This window comes from Dromiciops gliroides, chromosome 4, assembly GCF_019393635.1.
Source record: "Dromiciops gliroides isolate mDroGli1 chromosome 4, mDroGli1.pri, whole genome shotgun sequence".
Classification (NCBI taxonomy): Eukaryota; Metazoa; Chordata; class Mammalia; order Microbiotheria; family Microbiotheriidae; genus Dromiciops; species Dromiciops gliroides.
The window spans coordinates 234,030,662-234,046,222 of record NC_057864.1 but is presented as its reverse complement, the minus strand read 5'-3'; the positions used below and the strand labels follow the sequence as shown (position 1 = coordinate 234,046,222).

The window sequence follows — 15,561 nt, the reverse complement described above, 5'->3', positions numbered from 1 at the left end:
TCCACTTCCATCTTTGACCCCAAGGTTCTCCCTCTTACTCCAATTGCCATTGTTCTCTCTCTCTCATCTCCCTATTATCAATACAGCCCTGTTATCTATGAAGAAAAAAATACGTTTCCTCACCTGGGAGATATTGATTTTAGAGCCCTTAGCTCCTGATACAACCATGGACTTGAAATTGTTGTACTCAGACAGGGACTTCTGGGCAGAGGAGCCAGTCTTGTCTCTTGCGTCATTAAGGATTCGATTCACTTGATTTTCAAATGTCTGTCGAAGAGTGTTTCCCGGTGTCGGTTCCAGTTCGTTGTTATGTGCCTTCTCAATCACCTAAGGAATTTTTTTAGGAGATAGGAGATGAGAGTGACATGGAATAAAGAGGTACCCTGGCGTAAAAAACCCAGCCCCACCCCCCTTTACACCACTTACCTTTTCCTTCCTCATTTTTCTCCTTTCATCCCCAACTCTAATGTCTAACATCCCTGTCATTTCCACAGAGACTTCTTCCTTCAACCTCCCCCTTTCCTCTCACCTCTATTACATCTTGTTTGGCTTTCTTGATGGTGTTCTGAATGTCCTGGTAGGTCTTGGCATCAGCGATGGAGTCCCCAATGCCAATGGTATGACCTAAGATTCATAAGTAATATCAGAGAGAGTTTCCCCACACAGGCTAGAGATGAGCTATACAGTCTGAGGAGTCAGTGTGGAGGACCCTTTTAAGACTCCAGGTGGGTATGGAACACAAGAAGAAGCTGAGGAGAAAGAGGTGTGCAAAGAAAACTACCAGCATGGGGTGGGAGAGCATTAAATTTAAAAAAGCATTGGTTGGAGCACTGCCTCCTGCCTCCCCTCCTCACCTTCTATGAGAAGCCAATTGTTGATGACTGTCTGAATGTTGGAGTAAAAGAGACGGGTAGTGTCATGGCCCATCTCTAGGTATGAGATGTGGACAAGGGAGCCAGCTGATGTGCCCAGAGATTTCTTGCACAGAATACCCATGATCAGTTCCCCATTCTCCACTACCACCTAGGAATAAATAAGTTTTATATAACAATTTGGTTCCCTATACTTTCAAGTCCCACACCTTTCATGAATACTGGCATTTGGCCTCACCTTGGTGTCCCCAGGAGAAATGTGCTTGTAAGGGCCACTGTCTTCATCATCAGGGTGAGTACTGTGGGTTCGAATACAATTGATGTGCCCAGGCACAATAAGGGAGAAGATCTGTTTTCCTGTCCACAAAGGTCGGGGTTTCAGTATGGCTGGTTGGGGTACCTTCCCATCCCATGTTGAAAGGAACATCAATAGGTTCATCACTTCACCCTGTGGGAGAAAACGAAGATTCAAGCATTATGCATGGCTTTAATCCATTGGTCCAGGCCCTATAAGTTTTGCCCCAAATTCCTGGGCCTTTCTGTTATTCCAAAAGCAGGGCAACCCAATCAATGGCAGGAACCAGAATTACTTGGTGTCTATTGACAAAAAGAAACAAACAAGAGAGGAAGGAGGAAGAGAAGAAAGTAGTTTGGAGCCAAAGAGCAATTCAGCTCTTATAACTCCAGGTCTTATATTTCCAAGTCAGCTCACCCTCTCTAGGAAGACATCTCTTTTGGTGAACTTTCGCACTGCAGTTAGTGTATCTTGCACAATGCCCATGACAGGTCGGTTGCTCTGGGGTGTAACAATCATTCGGGGCACCATGGCCAGTTCCTGGATCTCTGCTCTAGTCTCTAGAGACTGTGGTAAATGCAAGTTCATCTCATCCCCATCAAAGTCTGCATTGTAGGGCGTTGTCACACTGGGGAAAACATGAATTCAATATCTGGATTAGGACCTAAGCAAAGTACTCTAATCCTAATTCTTTTCACCAGTCCTAATTTCTCTGGGGGATTCAAGTGTTTTATCCCTGGACTGACCTGAGATTCAGGCGGAATGTAGACCAAGGCAAGATGCGGACCCTATGACCCATCATGGACATCTTGTGCAGTGTTGGCTGCCGGTTGAAGATGACAATGTCCCCATCACACATGTGACGCTCTACCTGAGGAAGAAGGTGGGGAATCTGTCAATAAAACAGTATCATTCCCATTTGCAATCTCTAGAGACTCATATTTTTCCCTCTGTCCTACTTCCTTCAGTTCTGTCTCCTTCACCACTACCACACTACCCATAACTACTATGTCTAATGTTAGTAACTCCTAATATGCCCTAGGGTGATGGTGACACAAAGTAATTTCTCAATAACCTTCTAACACTATAGACTATGGGAAATAAAGCCACATTCTATGAAGTATTCCAGTCGAGGAAAACGACAGAGGCATCGAAGTACCTTGTAGCCAGTTTGCAGGTGGAGGTCACTAGGCTTGGGATGGAAGCGCAAATCGATTCGGTCACCATTATCTCGGATGATATACTTGGCTCCAGGGTACTGGCTGTTTCCCCTCCGTACCAGCTCTTGAAGCCTAAGGACAGGAGAAGATATGGCTCAGGTCTAAATGCCTTCTCTGCCCCCCCCCCCTTTTTTTTCCTGTTCTCCCTTTTCACCAAATGAGGCTTCCCTTTCCTAAGGATATCCCCATTGATTGAAAGAAGAAAGAGTACCAGTAACTCCTCCCTAGTTCCACATGCCTTCCCCTCTGTCTCTGGTCCCAGAGCCATCCTTGTTCCCTCCTCTAAATAAACCACACTACATTAGAAACTCTGGACACTGACGAGTTTTCTAACATGTTCTTAAGTGTTTCTCAAAGTACCCATGATCCTAATCTTCCATGGCTCCTATGGTCATACCTGTCAATGTTGAAGGGGGTGACGATTTCTGCAAAGGTCATGTTGGCAGCAATAGAACGAGGCACGCCTACTTGGTCGATGGATAGGTTAGGATCAGGTGTGATGACTGTTCGGGCAGAGAAGTCCACCCGCTTGCCCATCAGATTACCACGGACTCGCCCTTCTTTGCCCTTCAACCGCTGCTTCAGGGACTTGAGGGGCCTACCTGACTTCTGCATTGCCTGAAGGGAAGAGATCAAAGTGGGGAGAATGAATCCAGCAATTCTTATCATCTCTTAGCTCATACTTCTAGAAAATCACTGTTCTGTGCTTCCTCCCCCAATTATCAAGCTCTAGGAATCCTCACTCTGCCAACTTCATCTTCTAATAGCTCTTACCAACACTTACCAGCCAGTTATTTATAATCTCCTTTTTCTATAGTCTCCCAAGATTATGTGCTTTACTCACCCTGGGCAGGCCAGGCAGCTCATTGTCCACCATGGTGGCGACATGGAACTGTAGCAACTTTACATCCTCAGCAATCACATGAGCAGCTGCTCCATTCTGCTCATTCCGCCGAAGCTGATTGTTGATCTTTACAATGTCAGCCAACTTGTGTGTCAGGTCATCCTGGGGAGAAGAGGCTACAAGGTTATGGCTTAAAGGGACTCAGGTATCAAAGGGAAGGCACTCCTACCACACCTTCTCTCCCCACCCCTCCTTCCCTGTAACATTCTGACCTGATTCCGGGCAGACCCCTGCATAACCACAGCAGGCCGCACAGAGAGAGGAGGAACAGGGAGAACAGTCACAATCATCCACTCTGGCCGAGCATAGCGTGGCTCCATGCCCAAGACGAAACACTCCTCATCTGAAATACGCTTGAAAATCTCATGCACACGCTCAGGACTTAGCAGGATTTTCTTTTCCTGCGAGTCCTCGTTCACGTGCTTCCACTCTGCATACAGCTCCAATCCCGTGCGTCGAATCCGAGGTTGGTATCTCCCACATCCTCCATGGCCCTGCAGGGGGAAGGAAGAAGGAAAATGGGTCAGAACCAAATGACACTAACTATCCTGGCCTTTCCTGAGTCTATGGCTACCCCATCTTGTTATTCATCTGCCTCACTGGCTTTCCCCTTTCTCTTTTGATGTACCCTTCCCCTATTCCTCATCCTCATCCTTCTTCTCCTCCACATGTAGCTAGTTAGATCCTGTCTCTTCTCTTTTCTCCCGAAGTCCTTTCTTCCCTCAGGGTCCCCAGAAAGCAGTTGTTACCTTTTCTTTGGTTAGATCCTCATCACCTTCAGGTTGCTCTACTCCAAACTTGTTGTCCATTTCCTCGCCTCCTTCACAGATATTCTTGCCTTTGCAGAGGTCATAAACGTGGGTGAGTCGTTTCTTTGGTTGTCCTTTTGACTTACCCAGTATATCTTTGATTTTTGGATTGTTCTGAGGGTGAAAGAGCAGGGTGATCAAGGGGACTGTACTGCCATCATCCCTCTCCACCCCTGACCTGAAGCCCACTCCCCTACTCACTGAGTCCACAAGTAACTTGGAACAGAAGAAGCAGACACAGCGAAGAACTTTCATTGTCTTCACTAAGAAACCCACATGGAATACAGGCTTAGCCAGCTCAATGTGCCCAAAGTGGCCAGGGCATTCTGTCATGTTACCTGCAGAACCAGATAAACTCAGCCTTTTAATTCATTTCACTCTTTTCAGAGGCTCCCTGACCCTTAGCTTTCATTCCCCTCCCCAACAAGCCGTGCATGCACACAGTCCACCAAGGCCACTTTTCCTTTAAACACCCAGTTCCTGATTTCCCAGCACCTGCCTGCGCATGTCTGACAGCGTCCTGTCCGCTCAATCACTCCTTGCCTGGGATCCATCAGTCCCCCAAGCTTGGGGCGCCCCCCCTCTGTTGTCTCAGGGTATTTGATGCCACCTTCTGTCACAGACATCCGTTTCTAGAGGATGGAAGAGAGAAAAATAACTGGGTTTCTGGAGTTCCTGAAGCAGGGGTGGGCAGATATATCAATGTACAAAATTCTATATTAGATTCTTTGGAATAAATGGGACCTACCTGAGAGGAATGAATAAACCATCTATTAAGCACTTACTATATGCAAAGCGCTTAGTCCTTTATCTTTAGGAGAGGAAGAGGTACCTAGGAAGGTCTCTATAAACTACCATAGCCAGAGGCTCTTTTAGTCACTCTTTAGTTAAACGAAGGCTAGAACATATGTGCTGGGCCCAAACAGCTACCACAGTTCAGGGATGAGAAAACCCTTGAGGTTTGACGCTATATAACTCAGATCCAAAGAGCTTGGCTAAAGTTGACACTATTCCCTCTAGCCTTGTCTACTCTAACAGTCATCACTTCTCTCTCTCTCCACTGACTCCCTCCCATCTGCCCAAAACATGCTCAGCTCACCCCAATCCTAAAACCTTCCCTGAACTCTTCTACCACATCCTCCTTTACCAGAGAGCAGGGCATTCAAAAACACACAAAGTAAATATTTAATAAGAAACATGATGTAGTGGGAAAAGCTCAGGACTTAAAGAGGAGAGAGACTCATGAGAATTCTGCCTCTTACACTTACTAGTTGTAGGACCTTTATCTTATTTGAAGGCTAGGTTTCCTCACCTGTATAATAAGGACACCTGCTGCAAATTCTGCTCAGAGGGTGGTTGTGAGAATCAGATGAGATAATCAATCAACAAGTATCTTATTAAATATATGTGAAGAGCTGTGCTAAGTGACAGGTGTACAAAGACAAGCTTGAAGCTCTATAGGAGCTCATTTACATTCTAGCAGGAGACACAATACAGACATGTACAGCATAAATGGAAACAAATACAAGGTAGGGAGTTAAATAAACACTTTGGAAACCTTAAAGTGTTATTTTCACCACTACCCCCCAATTTCATGAAAAAGATTGTCTATGCATGTGGCCCTCCCTCACCTAAAACAGCTATCACAGGTCTTCAATGGCCTCCACACAAATCTAATGGGCCCTGGGCATCCTGGCCCTGTCTCTTGTTCTGAGTTTGTCTTCTGCAATCATGATTTTGGCAGTCTTTTTATACTGTCTTGGACAGGATGAATTTCCTTTAAAAATTTTTAATATTTATACAAACATTTATTATCTTTCCCTCTCACTACTCCTCCACTAAATAATTTTTTATGAAAAAAGTAAACCCTCATAAGAAATATGCAAAGTTCAACAAACAGAATATATGTTTCTTTCTGCATTACAAGTCAATTGCTTCACCCCCCTCCAAATTTAAACTTTATATAATCAAAATTATCTGCTTTATCTTCTCTGATCCTTTCTATTACTTATTGGTCATTAACTCTTCCCCTACCTGAAAGCAAATTTTTTTCCTTATACCTCTTATTTGTTATCTTTTGTGTTCATCATTTTTTTGTTTTGGTTTGGTTTTTTTGCCGGGTTAAGTGACTTGCCTAGGGTCACACAGCTAGTAAGTGTCAAGTGTCTGAGGCCAGATTTGAACTCAGGTCCTCCTGAATCCAGGGCCAGTGCTTTATCCACTGCACCACCTAGCTGCCCCCAACAATTGTTTCTTAGTCCCCTAATAGCATGTAAACAATTCATCCCTGCACAGTCCCATGTGTGCTTTTCTATGTTTCTCTTGGCTATGTGTATCTATCTATTCAGTTCTAACCTTTTCATCAGGAATGTTTGGAAATCTATTTCTTTAAAAGAGTTCAATTCTCTCTCTTTGGCTGGACTCCAAGTCATTTAAAACACACACACACACACACACCCTTACACATTTTCTTCTATTTTTTCCTTCAATTTTCTGTTTTAATATGTTGAGTTATCTAATTTTCAATACATTCAAGTACTAAGTAAGTTTTCCCACCACCTCTAAGGTGTCAGTTTTCCTAGGTATTCTAATGTTTTCCTCTTGTTTCATTTCTTCTAAGTATTCTTATAATCCTCATGTGGCCAGGATTCTTTTTCCCCCTCTGGGGTTCTACTGGGAATTGTGGGGTTAGTCCTCTTCAAGGTTTATTACCCCATGGGCACTTCTTAGTCCAAGGTATTTCCGAATAGCAGCCTATATTTTACTTGGTGCACTAATCTTTTTTTTTTTTTGCGGGGCAATGGGGGTTAAGTGACTTGCCCAGGGTCACACAGCTAGTAAGTGTCAAGTGTCTGAGGCCAGATTTGAACTCAGATACTCCTGAATCTAGGGCTGATGCTTTATCCACTGCGCCACCTAGCCGCCCCCTCCTGCACTAATCTTGACAGCCTCAGTGTCTAGGTTGGGGAGATCTGTTTCTGTCCCAATGAAGGTCATGGAAAAAACTCTGGCTAGTCCTGAGTGTGGTAGCCAAGACCAGGCCCCTCCTGAAGGAACTGTTTGGCCTTGTCTCCTGTTGTGCAGGCCCAGGCTTCCTGGATGCCATTAGGCTTCTCTACTTCAGAGAGGTTTACTGGCAGCACTGCCACTAATGTAATTTTCCCCTGTTGCTGTGAGAACTTCCAGGCTACCCTTATACCTGTCTTCACAGAGACCAGTCACCTGTTACTGTGAGACTTATGCCTTCCTCACTGGGATGAAAACAGGGCCCATTTCCCTCTTTCTTTTGCTAAGAAGCTTGACTATTGTCATGGGGCTGTAGATGACCACCTTGGTGCCTGAGACCCATCCCTTGCTGCTAGGCTTCTGAGACTACCTCCCTGTTAGGCTCTTACCAAGGGACTCAAGTGCTGCTTGCAGGCTGGGCTCTGCTTAGACTTGCCTCTTACTCCAGGGCCCAAGGGCCCCAGCATTAGGCTCTCTGGGGCTCTTCAACCCGGTTTCTGGGCCTGTTCCAACTTCCTCTACGCTGGGCACCCACCCCACAGCTTACTCTCACCCCAGGTTGCTATCTTTCCCTGCATTCATGTACTAAGTAGAGAAGTCTACAGGTAATTCCTGTTCTTTTAAAAATCAGTGCATTTTAGGATTTACTCTGTGTGTGTGTGTGTGGGGGGGGAGTCTTGGCTCCTCTGCTACCTTCCCACAATACCTCCCCCCCCCTTTTGGTTTCATCATTGTTCCTTCTGGTATACTTTTAATTTTACTGGGTTGTTTTACAGGAGATCAGGGTTCCCACTAGATCCTAACAACCTGCCACCTTCCCACAATTCCTAAATATATAGTTTTTAGTTATAAATATAACACTCAACAAATGCAAACAAATTGGATAAAGAAATATAACCATATTATCCAAATTATTTACATTTTGATTAGAAAATATAAATTTTTAACAAAATAATTCATTCTCTGTTGTGCTTAGTTTTATTGCCACTGTTCATTTTATATAATCACAATGTGTCTATTGTTTGATAATTCTCCTATCACAGCCACAAATCACTTTCTATAACTCTTTTCCATCTGTCTTTGTATTATTTATATTAGCCAGTTTTTTTAATGGCACAATGGTATCCCAATATCTTGATCTGTCACAATTTATTTAGCCATTCCATAATCACCGAATTTGTATGTTGTTTATAACTTTTCGCTATTACAAATGAAGCCACTGTGAATAAAAATACTTATTTGAACAGTTTCCCTCCCCCCTTCCTGGAAACATTCTTTTGGACATCTTGAACTGCCCTTGTGAGAAGCATTTGCAAAAAGCCCATTGTGAAAATAAATGAAGTTGATGACACACCAGAAACAAGGAGGTGGATACATTCTTTGAATAACTCAATTAGAACCTCAACATCAAGTCAATATATATTCTAATACTCAGTGACTTCCATTCAAAGGTGAGACCACCAAAAATATGTAGGAAAACATAGTTAAGGAATAAGAAATGAAAGAGGTCCGTTTTCTAGACTATAGCTTCATGCCTATATTTCATGAATGATATCTTTGAGAAGATAGGCTATGATGAGTACCAAATAACATCACAAAAAATAAAACATTCTATCTTGACACATGACTAGTTACTAATATGTGAATCATTTTCAAATTAGCCATCTTTGTATAGTCAGACCAATTTATTAGAGCAAAGATTAAAACCAATTCTAAAGTTCAAGAATAAAAATGACAAGATATGGGTGAAGTTGAGACAACTCTAATCTGACATATTTGAGGGCTAAGAAAAATGGGAAGAGAGAGATGTTGCCAAGTTTAACCAATGTAAATCGATTAGCACAAAGGAGCCTAAAAACTGCCTCAGACATAAAACATTTTATTTCTTTGCCATGCAGAGACATAAAAATAACACTGGTTTAGAATAAAAATTCATTTGTAAGATTCCATGGGGGAAGATTATAAGTAGTATCACTTCATAAAACAAGAAGAATTAGCTGAGGGAAAAAAGTTTATAGAAAGTTTGGAGATAATCAATTCAGCAAAAGCATCCTGAGGGCAATGAAGAATGAAAACTGGAAAAAGAACAGATTTTTTAAAATGGGAAAGATCTATAAAGACTTTATAATAAACTTTTTTCTCATCAAAGGACTTGGTTCCAAGACTTAATGCAATCACCACATCTGGATTTTTAACATCACAGCACTTCTGCATGAGGAAGAAGGAAGGGTATTAAAACAAAGTTGAGGGGCAGCTAGGTGGTGCAGTGGATAGAGCACCGGCCCTGGAGTCAGGAGGACCTGAGTTCAAATTTGACCTCAAACACTTGACATTTACTAGCTGTGTGACCCTGGCCAAGTCACTTAACCCCAATTGCCTCACCAAACCAAACCAAACCAAACCAAACAAAGTTGGGAAGAACATTTTGACTGGAGATAAAGAGTACACCCAGAATGGGAAGCACACAATTCCGAGTTGAGATTGATGCTCAAGCAAAAACTATATAAATAAATAAAACGAGAGAACAGATACCAAAAGGCTTAGAAAAAAATGATGAGATCATTACCAAAAGATAACAGATTATCTCTGACCTATATACTCAAGAATCCAAATGCAAGAGGGAGTCTCTATAGATCGCGAGGTCATACAGACGTTTTTGTTTGCAGATGACATTTTGCTAACTGTGCAGATCATCAAAGAATTTCCTAAATTAGACGTACAACTCAAAAAGTTCGGTGCACTTGATAAGAATTGATGATCAGTACACACAATGTGATGTTCAATTAGGGAGACTAGAAATTGACAGGAGAGAGAGCTGAAATTACTTTTGAGAAAAATGCAGGTCTTTAGTAACCCCTAACTTCTCCCTGAAACAAGTATCCAACTTTTAAAAAACCAGATAGGGTGATACTTATGATTGGGACAGGCTCCAAAGAATTAAAAGTTGGGGGGAACCCCAAAAAGTAACAGAGATGAGTAGGCTAACAGAGTTTAGCAACAGAAGTGGATTAAAAGACATCATTTGGAGATGTAAGAACAAAAGTCAAAATAGACCAATGAATAAGGGCCAAGGAACAACCAATGGAAATTTCGCAAATGTACAACTTCTGGCAGCCATGCAATGTCAAGACATGTAAAAGGTCCCTGCCATGTTGAGTAGACAGATGGTGAACATAAACAGGAGTCAAACAGAATGGGAAGGCATGAATAGGTTCTAATCTGAGACACTGAAAGAATATTCACATGGGATAAGCAGTTAAGTAAAATCCTCAGGATTGCCTACTTTTGATGACATCATTAGATTTTATTATGCCTGGCTTCCCTGTCTTCATGTTCACCACATTCCCTTATTTTCCTTCCTCCTTGACTAAAATCCTACCAGTTTAAAAACCATATAAAATTCAATTCACATTCTCCATGAAGACTTCCCAGATCTCCTCAACCCAAACTAAACTTCCCTACAATAAATGTTTAAATCTCTCACAAGCATTTTACCATTTTGTTTTCTAGAAATTCCTATCATAGTCCCTCATAAGAATATAAACTCAAAATCTGTGATTTCATTAGTGAGTTACTCCCAGTATGCAAACTCCCTCTATCTAGGAAGATCAGCAGCTCTTCTATAGTTTTCTTGGGATCCAGAGAGATTAAGTGACCCGCCCATGGTCATAAAGCCTGTGTCAGAAGCAGAACTTGAATCCAGGTTTTCCTGTGCCACTGTGCTTCCCAGACTTTTCATTACCTAAACTTTTTTTTGATCATAAAAGCATTTTATTATTATCTAGTTACATGTAGAGACAGTTTTCAACATTTGCCTTATTTTGGGGGGGTGGGGCAATGAGGGTTAAGTGACTTGCCCAGGGTCACACAGCTAGTAAGTGTCAAGTGTCTGAGGCCAGATCTGAACTCAGGTCCTCCTGAATCCAGGGCCAGTGCTTTATCCACTGTGACACCTAGCTGCCCTGACCTCATCAACTCTTATGGGTTTAATATTCATATTGCCCACCGGTATATTCCCTGAGTTTCAGCTTCATATTACCAACTGCCTACTGAGCATTTCAAACTGGATGTGCCAGTAACATCTCAAACCCACTAATATCCACAATGGAATTCATTATCTCTTCCTTCAAACTCTCCCCCATATCCTCCAAATCTTCCTATTATTGTCATAGGTACCAACTATTTCTCAAGTTTGTGTCATCCTCAATTCCTCACTCTCACTCAACCCATATTATCTGATCAGTGATCAAATCTCGTTTGTTCCTCCAGAAAACGCCTCTCAACTGACCCCTCTATGTACGTAGCAACTACCTTACTTCAAGGCCTCATCACCTAGATAGATCATTGCAACAACAAAGGTCTCCCCTCCCTATCAAGACTCTCCTCCCTCCAGTTCTTCCTCCACTTGACTGCCAGTGTCTTTCCTTAATGGTAGATCTGACCATACCACTCCACCTACTTGATAAGCTCCAGTGACTCCTCCATTCCCTCAGGGACCAAATGTGAACTTCTGTTCAGTTTTTTAAAACCTTTAAGTCTGCCCCCCCCCCCCCCGCCCCATTGCCCCACCAAAAAAAAATATAGTCTCTTGGGGCAGCTAGGTGGCACAGTGGACAGGGCACCGGCCTGAGTTCAAATCCGGCCTCAGACACTTTACACACTAGCTGTGTGACCCTAGGCAAGTCACTTAACCCCAACTGCCTCACCAAAAAAAAAAAAAAGTCTGGTCCCCACCTATTTTTCCAGCTTCCTCTCCTCATTTAACAACCTGGTATTCTCTCTGTTCTTGTATAGGTCACCATCTCTCCCCTCTATGCTTTGCACTGGTCATTCACCATACCTGGTATGTTATCTGTCCTCTAATTTACCTCAGAAAATCCTATTGTTCAAGACACAGTTCAAGCACGAAGCCTTTCCTAATCCCTCAATGATAGTTAGTGCCTGCCTTCCTTTCCCCTTTTAAAAAGCATCTTTATATTTATTTGACATATACTTATACATGTCCTTCCCTCCCCCCCTTTACAACTTTAGATCTTTAGTTCCTACAGAGCAGGGATTTATTCTTTGCATTTGTTTCTCTAATACCACAGAGTAGGTGTTAAGTAAATGCTAGAGTGAAGAGGGCCAAGGGTCACATGGTTCTCCTTTGTCTTCTGACTCCTAGAGGGTTCCCATGAGTCATACAGCCAATTACTTCTAGCAAAAACTAAAAATAACAGATATTACATAGTGGGGGTTTTTTTGGGTGGGGCAATGAGGGTTAAGTGACTTGCCTAGAGTCACACAGCTAGTGTCAAGTATCTGAGGCTGGATTTGAACTAAAGCTCTCCTGAATCCAGGGTCGGTGCTTTACCCACTGCACCACCTATTATATTACATAGTTTTGGTTTTTTAAAAGTGAAGCAATTGGGGTTAAGTGACTTGCCCAGGGTCACACAGCTAAGCTAGTAAGTGTTATGTGTCTGAGGCCGTATTTGAACTCAGGTCCTCCTGACTCCAGGGCCGGTGCTCTATCCACTGCACCACCTAGCTGCCCCTTATTAGTGTTTTGTTTTGTTTTGTTTTTTTGTTTTTTTTTGTTTTTTGCAGGCAATGGGGGTTAAGTGACTTGCCCAGGGTCACACAGCTAGTAAGTGTCAAGTGTCTGAGGCCGGATTTGAGCTCAGGTACTCCTGAATTCAGGGCCGGTGCTTTAACCACTGTGCCATCTAGCTGCCCCCCCTTATTAGTGTTTTAAGGTTTACAGAATGTTTTGTGTTCATTATCATTTCATTCTTACAACAACTCTTAAGTAAAAAAGCAGAGGACTCTTTATGTAGAATCTCTTTCTACCAATAAGATCAAGAGCACAGCAAATTAAATCTTAAAAGATTTGCCTGAGATACTGAGGTTAAATAAACGACTTGTCATGATCACACATAGTCAGGGCACAAGGAATGTCTATTGATTGAATGATTCCTGACTCCAAAGCCAACCTTCTAAGCCATACTGCCTCTCAAGATAAAAACTGGTATTATTATCCCCCCCCCCCCAGCCTTTGGGGCAATGAGGGTTAAGTGACTTGTCCAGGGTCACACACAGCTGCTAAGTGTCAAGTGTCTGAGACCAGATTTGAACTCAGGTCCTCCTTAATCTAGGACCCGTGTTTTATCCACTTTACCACCTAGCTGCCCCCTATTAGTCTCATTTTTGAAGAAATTATCCAAGACCTGGAAGTTTGAACATTCTGGATTCTTGGAAAAAATGACTTTATTAGTGCCTGACACCTGAAGGGGATACAGAGCTAAGCTCACAGGCCTTTTAAAGTCTTCCTCCAATACCCCATCTCAAAATCAATACCAAATCTTTCAGGAATCCCCCTGCTCACTTTTTGGCAGCCTTCTATAATGCCCTGCCAAACTTCTTTCATCCTTCTCTTCATTATCAACCTGCACACTGTTATCCATGTATTTTAATATCCAATTTTTACATAAACCCAGAATGGCTCCCTTTTAAACTCTCAACCACCTCAAAACCAAAAAACTGACTGCTCCACTACCAGTCTGAGGGGTTCTCCTCCATCTCTTAAACAGGACTAATAGAAATAATCATTTTTTCATCCTTTTAATAAGCTTTATAGTATCAAGATACATGTCTATTCTCATGCTGCTTCTTGCCCTACCTAAGGCGTTCTTACAAATCCGCTCCTGACAACAGATACCACTTTTTGATATCCAGATGAAGTGAAATCTCCACTATATTCCCAACCCCCAGTTTTACAATCTACATCACCCTTCCCCAAAATCTAATAAATACTAGTATATGCGATGAGATGCATTGCAACCCAGATCCTTATTTCCGAGGATGTGTAACCCATCCCGAATTGAACTTTGCAAGTGCACCCTATCCCACCATCCAACTGTACAAGGGCTATGCAAGCCCTTCAGCTTGGTCAGTGCTCATTAAGTTTTTGATGCAACGTCTTCGGGGGTGACCTCGAACTACCATTATGGCAACTCTCGTACTTTGCAGTCGATGTATGAGGGCTACAATAAAGGGCAATACAATATAACATGTTTCAACACACGCCCCGCCACAACCCGAGGCTAGGTCCCGAGTAAGGGGTGTTGCTTACCAGTTCATCAGGACTGAGGACTCCGAATTGTACGCGCTTGATAGTTCGTAGTGGGCATGCGCTATCCCCAGAGGGAGGTCCCCCACCGTGCATGGCTGAGGCTGGCCCGCCGCGCAGGCGCAAACCTCCCTACAAAAACCCGGCGCTGCCTCTGCCTCGGCGCCCAGTCCCCGCCGGGGCGGCCACCGGGTAAGACCTCCCGGGGTCGAGAGGAAATGCCTGCCGGCGAGGGGAGGAGGTCTTAAAGGACCTGGGGAACTACGAAGAAAAGCAAAAGGAACCTTCTCGCCTCCCCTTTTCCAGGGCTTTTACCTTCCCCCCCCAAAAAAAAATGCTTTTAAGGGGCTAAAGGAAAATCCTTGGGACAGAAAAAAGAAAGAGTAATAAATAAATAAGTAACCGGGCTCCTTAACGGCCGAAGCGACAGCAGTTTGTCTCTTCGGCTTCCGGGAAACCCTTCCTCGCCAACCGTCCCAGCCGCGCTCTCGGCGCTTCTGAAGAGAGCGCCCCAGAGCACCATCCTTTATAGACTCGCCCCCTCACTTCCCCCGCCCCTTCCCTTCCCGCCCTCCTTTGCGCCAGGAGGCCGCAAGCGTGGATGCGTAAGGGGCGCGTGCTTTGGACGTTAAACCTCTCTTCCGGGCCACTCGTTTTTTTTCTTGTGGATAACAGTAAAGTGACGGGGGGGTGGAGAACCGATTGTAATCTTATTTTTGCTACTTCCATCCCCGTCCCGGCTTCTTCCTCCCCTAAATATTAAGCCCTCAAGACATTAAATAGAAAGGGCCAATGAATACCGCTTCCCCCACTCTGAAATATTGTTTCATCTTCATTGAATCGCACCTACTCCCCCTCACCGTCAGGAACAAAATTGGTTTATCCATGAATGCTAAAGAAGGCGCGGCCCGGCCCAAACTCCGCCCAGATAAAAATGGCCTGGGAGGTAGTTTTGCCTCTCTTTTCCCCCGCCCACCTCACAGTAATGAATATTTAATGACTCCGTAGATGTTTTGTCGTAACGAGATGGCCGGGTTAATTCAGCAATTCCGGAAGTTGGCATCTTTGGTTTAAGGGCCTCAGAAGAAGAAGAGCCATCACTACCTCGGTTTCGCCTGGAGAAGTCCGCACTGAGTCCGGGTCTCCCAGTCCCTTATGACACCAGGAAAGGCCCGCGGCTTGGAGGCCTGTTCCACAGCGAGGCGTCCGGGCCTAGTCTACTAAGCGACCTTCCCGATAGCAGAAGATCAGTAGAAGAATCCTGAGGGCCTGTTATTTAGGTTTTGGAGATATTCCCAGGGAAAGGGATGGAGATACCCCAGAGGGGCTCCTTTCTTTCACTAA

The 15,561-nt window shown here is 43.7% G+C and overlaps 1 protein-coding gene across 1 annotated transcript in view; it reads right to left on the bottom strand.

Moving 5' to 3' along the window:
- The window catches only part of POLR2A (RNA polymerase II subunit A), a 29,433-nt gene extending 14,683 nt beyond the window's left edge, over positions 1-14,750 (bottom strand). Inside the window, exons 1-14 of the mRNA XM_044002806.1 lie at positions 14,221-14,750; positions 4,600-4,732; positions 4,302-4,438; positions 4,041-4,214; positions 3,504-3,785; positions 3,232-3,393; positions 2,785-3,005; positions 2,327-2,459; positions 1,914-2,038; positions 1,585-1,795; positions 1,111-1,320; positions 855-1,023; positions 530-624; positions 124-327 (exon numbers count right to left, since the gene is read on the bottom strand). Coding sequence (XP_043858741.1) covers positions 124-327; positions 530-624; positions 855-1,023; positions 1,111-1,320; positions 1,585-1,795; positions 1,914-2,038; positions 2,327-2,459; positions 2,785-3,005; positions 3,232-3,393; positions 3,504-3,785; positions 4,041-4,214; positions 4,302-4,438; positions 4,600-4,732; positions 14,221-14,313 — 2,349 coding nt within the window. The 5' untranslated portion in view covers positions 14,314-14,750. The remainder of the gene's footprint in view (positions 1-123; positions 328-529; positions 625-854; positions 1,024-1,110; positions 1,321-1,584; positions 1,796-1,913; positions 2,039-2,326; positions 2,460-2,784; positions 3,006-3,231; positions 3,394-3,503; positions 3,786-4,040; positions 4,215-4,301; positions 4,439-4,599; positions 4,733-14,220) is intronic.
- Positions 14,751-15,561: the final 811 nt, after the last annotated feature.